Source organism: Tympanuchus pallidicinctus, unplaced genomic scaffold (genome assembly GCF_026119805.1).
Source record: "Tympanuchus pallidicinctus isolate F22 unplaced genomic scaffold, pur_lepc_1.0 scaffold1, whole genome shotgun sequence".
In the NCBI taxonomy this organism is placed as follows: domain Eukaryota; kingdom Metazoa; phylum Chordata; class Aves; order Galliformes; family Phasianidae; genus Tympanuchus; species Tympanuchus pallidicinctus.
The window spans coordinates 23,988,992-23,999,496 of NW_026294618.1; the positions used below are offsets into that span (position 1 = coordinate 23,988,992).

The window sequence follows — 10,505 nt, forward strand, 5'->3', positions numbered from 1 at the left end:
GGTGGCACCGGGTGGGCTCTGAGGTCCCTTCCAACCCAAACCAGTCCATGATTCTATAACGGCCATTTCCTTCGCTCCGGTTTCAGCAAGAGAGCAAGAACGGCGCCGACGCGGTGCGGCTGTCAGGAGGGCTGCGGGGCGCTGAGGCCGGGCGGGCACCGTGGCGGGGGGACGCGCTGCGGGAGCTCGGCGGCCTGCCGCGGGTGACCGGCGCGGCGACCCCGGGCGTCAACGCGGGCGGGACGCGGGGCGGCCCTTCCCCGGAACGCGGGGCCGGACCGCGGTGCCCGGCGGGCCGCGCCGCGAGGCGGGGCGCGGAGGCGGGGTGCCGCGGGGGCAGGCGGCGGGCGGGCTCCTTCTTTGGCCATGAGCGGGACGCCGGCATTCGGCCGCCGCCGCCGCCTGCGGGACGCGGGGAGGGAGCGGCCGCCGCCGCCGGCAGCGGGCGAACGCTATGGCCCAGGCTAAGATCAGCGCCAAAGCGAGCGAGGGCGCGTCGCAGCAGCAGCAGCAGCAGCCGTGCGGCGGGCAGCTCCGAGGTCGATTCTACCGCTCCACCTCCATGGCGGACCGCTCCAGCCGCCTGCTCGAGAACCTGGACCAGCTGGAGCTCAGGTGGGGCCGGAGCGGCGGGGATCGCGGGTCCGGGAGGGAGGGAAGGAAGGGTCGGCCGGGCCGGGCGGGATGCCCCGCTGCCGGGAGGGGCTGCCCGCCGCCCGGGGCCGTGCGCGCGGGTGCGTGGAAAGAGGTGTTTTTGTGCGAGAAACGGATTTTCCCGACCGGACGGGCTTAACGCCAGGCCGCTGCTCTGTGGGAAGGTGCCGGGAGCTCGGAGGTAAAGGAGTGCGGTAACGCTCGTGCCTCGCTCAGCCCGGGCACCGAGCACGGCGAGCTTCCGCGCTTCCAAACCCTCCGTGTGCGCGCCGTGCTGCCCGCGCTGACGTCTGCCTCTCCGAAACCTTCAGCTGTGATACAGACGGCGCTGCACTCTGTGCACGGTTGTATGTTTTAGTAGCTCCGGATACAGCCCGTGTTTCACCACTGCCCGGGTGAGGTGGGCGCCGCGGATCACGCAGCAGTCCCACACAGCCCTCGTTGCATTGATCGGCTCTCAGAGCCACTCGGGATGCTTCCAGGTCTTTCTGTAATTACAGAGCCCCGTGAGAGCTGGGTTTTTCCCTTTCTGCCTGCATCGCTTTGCATTATTCAGCAGGCAGCTCCGCGGAGCAGCGTGTTATCCTTTCACCGATCAAATCTCCTCGCAGCTCTTCTCAGGCTTCTCTGGATTTGACTAAACAAAGTCACTGCCTGCAAACAAGTCTCACTGCTGGCATCCAGATGGAGTGCGGCAGTGTGTAATTACAAAATGCTGTGCTCGATAAGCAGGACAGTATGCAAAAGTGGGTTTTAAATGTGCTGAGCAACTCTGACACAAAGCAGACAGTTTGGTTAGCCAGAAATGAGGGCCAAAATGAAACCCTCCTGCTTGCCGTGGGCCTTTCAGAGAGGCATATTTCTAAGTGTGGAATGATGGCAGGATAGAGGCAAGGTGCTCTGATTAAAGAAGTCAGCCAAGTTTTGGTTTTCCTGTGTGTGAGTAGTGAGGGCGCCTCGCTTTGAAGCCGTTTGAATGTCAGGAGGAAGATTGCTCGGGCTGCGGATGGTGTGGCTGAGCTGCAGCCCTGCGGGATGTGACTTGTGGATGTCACCAGTGGGAACTGCCATAGCACACCACGGAGTTGTTGAGGGGCTGCAGGAAGGACTTGGCCGTGAGGTGACCTAAGGCTGGCTGGGCCTCAGCAGCCCGCATCCCTTTGGGAAGAGCTGTTCCGAGCTGCCCTCCCTTCCCTGCCTCCCCCAGGGCCATGATGGGCTGCCTTGGGCTGGTACCCGCCAGCACGCTGCCATAGGGGTGCACGGCTCCTTGCGGCCTTGCAGTTCCTGCCAGTATTTGAGGCACCTCCGGGAGCTGCTGCTGGGTGGTGCCCAGGTTTGGGCCCCTGCTGCAGCAGAGGGGCACTGCAGGCGTTGGTGAAGGCTCAGGACGTGCCGCTGCCCCAGCTTGCTGTGCGGTGCCAAGGGATCTCACAGCCGTTGGAAGCGGCTCTCTGCTTATGAGTCACTGTGTTCCGATGGCCACGTTAAATGGACGTCCAGTTCCAGGTCTAATGATGCACAAACACAGACACCTGCTTTTGTTTTCTTTCTTTCCCTTTATAACTTCTTGTACCTTTTGTTCTCTTCTCTGCTGGATTAGCCCTTTTCCCACTGCTCATTTTCATGAACCCCGGCCCAGCAGGAGCAGCTGAGGACAGCGGGCTGCAGGGTCCCACTTGGCCTTGGCACTTTGGCTGAGCTCTGTTTCAGGAAAAAAGCCGAGGCCTCGCTGAGCGTTCCTGATTCCTTTTGGAAATGCACCTCCACCTCCAGCAAGCGAGCTGCAGTGCGCTATTTCTGCAAGCCCATGGCTAATGCGCTATTGCAGCTGTCCCAGGAAAGCGGATATCACGTTTCTGCTCGCGGAACAAAGCGCGGGTTGGCCCACCTGTTCCTCCGGGGAATGCTCTGCTCATGTCCATGGCATGCAGGGAAGAACGGCATGGAACATCTCTTCGCTCTCAGACCAAGGGAAGTCAGAAGCGAAGAATGGTTCTTTTAGTCTCAGATGATCCATGGAATACTGAGCTAATGCTCAAAGCAACAGATACACTCCAGTAAGAATGTGATTGGATTTTTTCACCCAGCAGAAAGAAGCCCATACTGCTGCACTCACCACAGTAACGCACAGACCTGAGAGCCTTCTATGAGGAGAGGAGGCTGCCGGGAGCAGGGTCTGCCTTAGGCACTGTGCCCTTGCTGCCAGGAGAGCTGGCTGGGTAGAGACAGTGCAGGAGGCCGCAGAAATGGCCGCTGATGTGACAGGGTGTGTAATCCTGTCTGTCAATCTGATACCCCCTTGTGACCTTTCCTGGCCCCCTTCTCTGTGGGCAGAGATATATATTGCCAGTTCAGACTGTATTGACATATGGTGATTCATTTTCTTTCTTCCTCTCTCTTTTTTTTTTTTTTTTTAAGAAAGTCATTCACTGAAATATCTGGTGGTAGGAACTCAAACCACCACCTTGATGAAGCCTGCCCAGCATCTCCTCAGCACGTATCCCTACCTGTCTTTCTGCCTACCCAGGCTGCTGGTTCCTCAAGCAGTCCTGTCCTTCTTGGGCTCCATCTCCCCATAGCTACATCTATGCCTTTCTCAGTCCTTTTCTCCTGTCCTCTGAGTGCATTTCTCAGACTCATGGCTCAACTCCAGAAGCCAGCCCTGCGTGTTTCTGAGTGAATCCTCACAGGTTCTCATGGCCTGCTCCTCTGGTGCTGCTGGGTGGTTATAAAGGGAGCCTATAAACAGAAAGGGAATCAACTCTTTGAAAGGGTAGATAACAGCAGGACAAGGGGAGATGGTTGGAAGTTGAGGGAGGGAAGATTTAGGTTGGATGTCAGGGGGAAGTTCTTTATAGAGAGAGTGGTGAGGTGCTGGAACAGGCTGCCCAGAGAGGCTGTGGATGCCCCGTCCCTGGAGGTGTTCAAGACCAGACTGGATGGGGCCCTGGACAGCCTGGTCCAGTGTTAAATGGAGAGGTTGGTGGCCGTGCATGTGGCAGGGGGGTTGGAGCTTCATGATCCTTGAGGTCCCTTCCAACCTGGCCATTCTGTGATTCTGTGATTTCCTCAGCAGTGGTGCTGGGAGCCAGGTGGGGATCAAAGTGCTGGGCTCTGCAGGTCTGTCAAAGCTGAGGTCGTTTTGTAGGGTTCTCCAGGCTGGCGTTCTGCTAGCAATTGGTCAAACTGGGCATTTTTGGACATGGGAGAGGGGAAGCTGTGAGATGCTGCTCTCCTGTCCCTTCCTTTGGGATGTGCTTGGTTTCAGAGCAGGTGTGTGTGGGGCTGCTATTCATGGATGCAAACACTGAAACATGAAAATCCCAGGGGCACTCTGCAGAGTGGTTAGAATAATTCCCAGGAAGGCGTTATCGCAGATAAATCAGTTCTCAAGATTTGGTTATAAACTTACGTCAATCAAAGGTGTGACTGGTAATTTTTTTTGGTACACAATCGTTGTCTCTGACAATCTGGCTTTGTAGGCCTTGAACTGGTACCTTGATCTTGGAAGCAGCATTATTTTAGGCACTCACTTTGGAAGTAATCCCAGTCAGAGCGTGTGCTGCTGGGCCGCTTTCGCACTGCTCGTAGGGCCCAGCAGAGCTGATGGGAGCCGCAGGTCAGCCCGCTCCATGAGGGCAGACCTTTGCTTTTTAATTCAGGACAGTGCCAGACCTGATTTGATGTAAATATGCTGTTAAAAGTGAAATTCTGCACTTCTAATTTTAAGCTTTCTGGGGACCAAAATGGACTTTCCAAGCTGCGACAGTGCTATTTTTTTTAAAAGGCACGGTGAGGCATGTATGAAATTATAGCTAGACTTCCTAAATTATAAAGCGCTGACATCTGAAGTATGAAGTGACTCCACCTGCCTTATTACTCTTACTAACCCATCCAAAATAACAATTAAGAATATTTGCCCTTGGCAAGAATTTGCATTGCATTAACTTTTCCCATTCCTCCTCACATTAACATGAAAGGGAGGGCCTGAAGCGTGTGCTTTCACTGGGTAACTCAGCTTAAAGATTTTGTAAAACAGAGACATTCCATGAGCTCAGCGTGTGTGAGGTGTGAGAATTGAAGGCCGTGAGTTCCTGGCCCCACCTGCCTCCTTCCTCTTCCCAGCACCTCCTTTCCCATGACCCCTGCTGCCTGCCAGCCTGTGGGGAAGGAGCACCGGCTGGTCCCGTCCAGCAGAAGCCATCGATGACCGTCGCCGTCCTGTGGCCGTGCCCAGCTGTGGTGCTGAGAGGAGCACGGCTCACTGGTGCCCAGCAATTGAGTTAGCGAGGCTAGGAGGAAAGAGAAGTGCTTGTCAAGCAAATGGCCAGCCAAGAGCGCTCTAAAGCAAGGAAGAGGAATGAACTGGATTACCAGTGCTTTGGTTTGCTTCTGCTTTCTGTCCAGACTTAACAAATGTGTCAGGCTGGCTGCATTTCCTGGCTGTTTGTAGCATCGAGGTCTCTGAGCTGTGTTGAAAGCAGCCCAAGCCGTTGGCCAGGCTCGTGTGATGTTTTGCTTGGACCTCTGGGAGTCTCTGCAAGCGCCCAACTTTGTTCTGCAGGTGCAGTCAGGAAGGTGCCTCCCCTGGCCCTGCTCTCCTAGGCAGCTGTTGTCCTTGTGCTGTTCTGGGTGACATCGCTCTGAGCAAAAGCCCTCTCCTAAAAGCCATGGCAGGAACAAGCCATGGGTTACGGATGGAGACCCAAGTTTTCTCGTGTAGTACTGTCATATGCTGGAGACCAGGCTGTTGCACTGTGCATGGTGAAGAGTGGCAGTTCCACAGCACACAGCTGGGCAGCTCTCTGGCTGAACAGCTCATGGCACAGTGGTGCCTCGTGTCCGTCCCCTTGGCAGCACTGTGCCACGTGTCAGTTTCAGCACGGTGAGTCGTGCAGGGAAAGGGTTTGATTTCAGGATGGCTCAACTGCGTGCTTTCCTGCAAGCCCAGAAATAGGAGCTGACCAGAATGGAGCTTCATCCTCTGTGAGTCACAGAGCCTCCTGCCAGTTTGCTGCATCTCTTATGGAGAGAAACAAACCACAGTGACGTGAATGCAGGTGCTTGGCAGGACAGCCCCATAAAGGCAACAGAACACGCTCACCTTGCCTGTCTCTCCCGTTCCTCTCTCCCTGTGGTTCCTCACAAAGGAGCTGTAGGGTTTCAAAGCCGTCCTTGGGTTTGACAGTCCGTGGGGCCTGGAGCTGGGTGGTAGTGCTCCTTCCCTGGAAGATCTATGGGAGCAGAGCCCAGGACCTGGGGCAGAGGGGCCTCACTCTCGGCTGAGAGCTGATGGCAATCCACAGTTTTGTGTGGAGCCAGGATGCAGGGATGGGTGTAGCTGGGCTGAATACTTGGACTGGCTGTGCAGTAGGATGCAACGGTGCTATTGGTAAAACAAATTATTTAAGATTGTAATTGCTGGTTGTTTTTTATTTATTGGCTCATTTGTTCACTTTTTAAATGATGTTGTGTCTTGAAAAATGAAGTTCTTATATAGGAGGAGGTCATGGAGTCAGAGAGCCTGGACCACAGATATTTGCGAGCTGATTGCACTTGCAGTGGGGTTCTTTTATTGACATTTTTTTTTTTCAGTTAAAGATCCTGGCAGATCCTAAAGATCCTTTGTTCTAATATTGAAAGACTTTGTTTGGTTTAACTATGCCCAGGGTAGAGGCTTTCCGTGACGCAGCATCTGCTATGGAACAAGAAAAAGAAACCCTGCTAGAAATGATCCACAACATACAGAACAGCCAGGACATGAGGCACATCAGTGAAGGTGAGAAGCTGCTTTGCCATCCCCTTCTGACTGCCCTAAAAACAGAAGAGCAAGGGGAGCTGCTCCAGTGCTAAAGGCACCATGCTGGAGCTGGCTGAGGATACCGAAGGGCCGTGCCTTACTCTGAGGTCCCCTTTTCCTTTTTGTTAATGGCCCCTAACTGCATCTGGTAGGCAAAATACTCTTCCATCTGTGGCCTTTCATGGTGCTGTATTTTATGCTCTTCCTCACAGTGGCATTGAGGGTCCGTCCCTCACGTGCCTGCTTTCATCATGGTTAATGCTTGCTGATATGATGCTTTGCTTTAATGTGACAGAGCAAACACTGTGTTAGCATCGGAAAAAACATTGCTTCTACCTTTCATAAAGCTTACAACCTAATTTCAGCACAAAAGACACAGCCTCTGTGACATGGGTGGGACTCAGGCAGACAGATTCAAAAACTCTGGCCCCTGGAAATCTCACTGATTGTGGCTTCTTAAAAAAAAGAAACAACAAACATCCGTGTTGGAAAATGGCAGCACTGTGCTTGTCTCGGTGATGTAATTGGCACTGGAAGACGTTAGCCAGTAACGTAGGATACCTTCTGCTTTCGCTTTAGGTGAGAGAGAAGAACTTAACCTGACCGCCAACCGCCTGATGGGCCGAACCCTCACTGTGGAGGTTTCTGTGGAAACCATCCGGAACGCCCAGCAGCAGGAGTCCCTCCTGCACGCCACCAAGATGATCGATGAAATCGTCAACAAGCTCCTGGACGATTTGGAAGACGCCAAAATCCGCTTACTGTCACTTTATGGTGCGTGCACGTCTGACGTGCCGGCGGGACCCATCGATCAGAAATTTCAGTCCGTTGTCATTGGATGTGCTATTGAGGATCAGAAGAAGATCAAAAGAAGGTTAGAGACTCTGCTCCGAAACCTGGAGAATTCTGAGAAGTCCATCACGTTGCTGGAGCATCAGAAATCCTCTCTGCGGCAGTCTTGCAACACCAAACAGGATTAAAGTGCCTTGTGGCTACTTCTGGCAAACCACAGAGTGATCAAGTCTCCATAAAAGCACATGGAAGCTAAGGAAGATCCCTGTTTACAAGTACACGCGTATACACACATACACATGCTCCACGGTATCTTGGATTGCAAGGTGCAGGCATTCTATGGGTTTCGGTAGCACTGGCATTTTATTTCAGCAATAAGGAATGCTATCGTGATTTCTTCTGTAGAGTTGATACTGCTCTGTTGCAAGTTGTAACGTGCTTCTGCTGAACTGTCAGAATCAATCAAAATCTTGCCTGTCCTTCATTCTCCTCCTTTTTTTAAAAAAACAACTACAGTTGTTTTGTCATATAGTGAGGTACCAACTTTTCTCTGCTCTATACATAGTGTGTGAAATAGACTTTCGGGGGAAAAAGAAGACAAATCGTGGCAATAAACAACAGCAACAACAAATCAATAAACTGTATATTGTATTTTCATAAACAACACAATGTCTTACTCATTACGGCACTGTTCATCGGACTTAGAAGAGAACGACAGCTCCTGCATGTGTCCAAGGAGGCTCAGAGCCCCACTGAGCAGCCTGTCGTTCAGCTGTTAGTCCACTGAAGGGCAGCATTCTGGCAGAGGGGCTGCACTGCTCAGTCCTGACCTGATCTCCAATCCAAGCCTGGCCGTTGGTGCTATGGAAGGGAAGAGCAGTGAGGGCAGCTGCAGTGCCCTGGGTGTGAGGAAGCCTCCACACCTGAAGCGGTGATCTCACAGCGCCCAGCCAAGCTGGGAACTCACCTCAGGTCCCTCTGCACAGCCACCGAGCTCTGTGCCTCTGAGCTGTGCTGTATGCATGGTGTGGGGACGCCCACCCTGTGCTTTGGGAGCTTCCAGCCCCACAAGGGCATCGCTGCTGCCGCTCGTGGGCAGAAAGTGGCATTGAGGTGGGGACCTACAAATGTCTTCAGCTATGAGACTGTGCCTACTTCCCACAATAATTATAACAATATACGTGAAAGGTTCTCAGAAATTGCAACGTGGAATACTTAATGTTGAAAATAGCATAGAGAGATTTAGAATATTTTCTCAATTTATACATATATATATATATTTTATGGCCATTATAGGGTATTCAGGAGGACTTTTTTCTTCTCTCCTACTGAAACCCTCTTCCCTGCATCAATTGCTACAAGTGTTTTTATAGTGCTCACTCACTGGTAAAACTGGCTAGCAAAGCCAAGCAACTGAAAACAAAGCAACTCAAGGACAAAATGAAGTCATCATCACCTCAGCAGCTGAGATGATAGTGTAGACTCAACTTATTTTGGCTTAAGATACTCGTTATTTTTTAAAATCATTTCCAATTTGCCTTCCACTTTCCCAAACCCTGTGTCATCAGCACCACACAAGTTCAGGAACACATCCACTATTGCTATAAGCAGACATGCCTCATCCATTACAGATCCCATGGTACAGAACAATCCAGCTTTAAAGCTGGCAGTACTGTCTGAAGTGTCTCTTACACGGCTGTAAGCCATGGCAAAAATATCTGCTATGCTTTCTGCTCCTTTCATACCGGCTCTCCAACATACATCCCTTTTAAAGAAACTTAAAGCAGCCAAACGTAGCTGGCAACACAAGTGATAGAAACCAAGAAAAAAAATGTATTAAAGTTGTTATTTTTTGAGGAGTATCTGTTGTCAGAATGAAAACAGTTGATAAGGCTCAGCAGGCATAAGACAACTGGGTGTGAGAAAGGCAGTGAAGCTGCCCTTTCTTTCCTGAGCACTCAAACAAGGCTGTGCTCCACCTTCCAGCTTGTGTCAGTCCTGAAAACAAGACTGAAAGCACCAGGCTGTTCCTGGTGGTTACCTTGGGCCTGGCAGTAGAAGCTGCCCCAAGCAGCCATCTGGCTTCCAAAGCTGAGCACAGTGCTGTTGCACAGCACGCAAAAGCCCCACCTCAACAGTGTGACAGCTTCAGTCTTCATGAGGCCTTCGCTTAACAGCAGGTGAGCACTCAGCTCTGACCTCAAAACGCTCAGCACAAACAGGTGAGTTTTCTCACATTTCTGCTTCCCTAAAACACTGCTAAACACACCAACACTGCTAAATAATTCTTAATGGGGTGTTAGGCAAGTACATGGTTTCTGTGTGTGCTAAACTGCACGCAAGAGGAAGCAGCGCTGTATTACTTTCCAGATTCCTGAGATACCTGAGTAAGAGGCAGACACAGATGCCACGAGTTCTATTTTACTTTAGATGAAATTAAGCATGAAAATCAATGCACTGGTTACCTCTGTTTGCGTTCAGAAAATGCATCAGACCTATTAATAGGTTGCTAATTTAAGCCCTGTCACTCTGTTAGCCAGATCAATTATGAAAACTAAAAAGTCCTCAGGGAGCAGAACAGAATCCATGTTTTCTGTTGGAGTTCTGTGTGAATAAAAAGAAGAGGCAGGAGCTCAGCAAACGTGTCTCGATTAGCTGGGGATGCCCACGCTGCTCTGAGGAGGTGGGTGGGTGCCTGTGCCCTGTGCTCCCCTGGGTCCCAGCTGCTGGCAGTGTACAAAATAGACATGGGCACAGGTTTCTGGGCAGACACTGGTTGCACAACTGAGGGGTTACGACAATTTCTTGCTGTTAAATACACTGACACTTTAATATGACCACAAAAACAGCAATGTGTAATCAGATCAAGCAGTACTCAGAGAAACATTTAAGTCACCTGATACAAAAACCAGTGTCACTTACAGGAGCAGCAGAATTGACCTGTAGGAATTTTACAGGAACAGCATACACACAATATTCATTTTTAAACATTTATTTTACCACTTGAGAACTTACTGAAAGATAGGTTGAGTTTTTTTCTAAAAATATACTACATTTACTTGAGTTTGTGAAGGTGACAAACACAGTTATGTACACATCTGCTTTAGCCATTTAGATCACGTGAACTTGCCAATAAGATTCAGTCATGTATTAGTAGCAATGAGTCCTTATCTTTGCAATGACAACAGCATTTCTCCTGGCCCAGATCTTTGGGTTTTTTTTTTTTTTTAGCAACTTCAGGTGGTTGCTGAGCCAT

The 10,505-nt window shown here is 51.2% G+C and overlaps 1 protein-coding gene across 1 annotated transcript; it reads left to right on the forward strand.

Annotated features, from left to right (window-relative positions):
- The first annotated feature begins 371 nt into the window (after window positions 1-371).
- BAG2 (BAG cochaperone 2) lies at window positions 372-7,888 on the forward strand. Its single transcript, XM_052684748.1, has 3 exons — window positions 372-615; window positions 6,327-6,436; window positions 7,037-7,888. Exons 1-3 carry the CDS (start codon window positions 455-457, stop codon window positions 7,435-7,437), a joined length of 672 nt encoding a protein of 223 aa, XP_052540708.1. The 5' UTR covers window positions 372-454; the 3' UTR covers window positions 7,438-7,888.
- The last annotated feature ends 2,617 nt before the right edge of the window (window positions 7,889-10,505 follow it).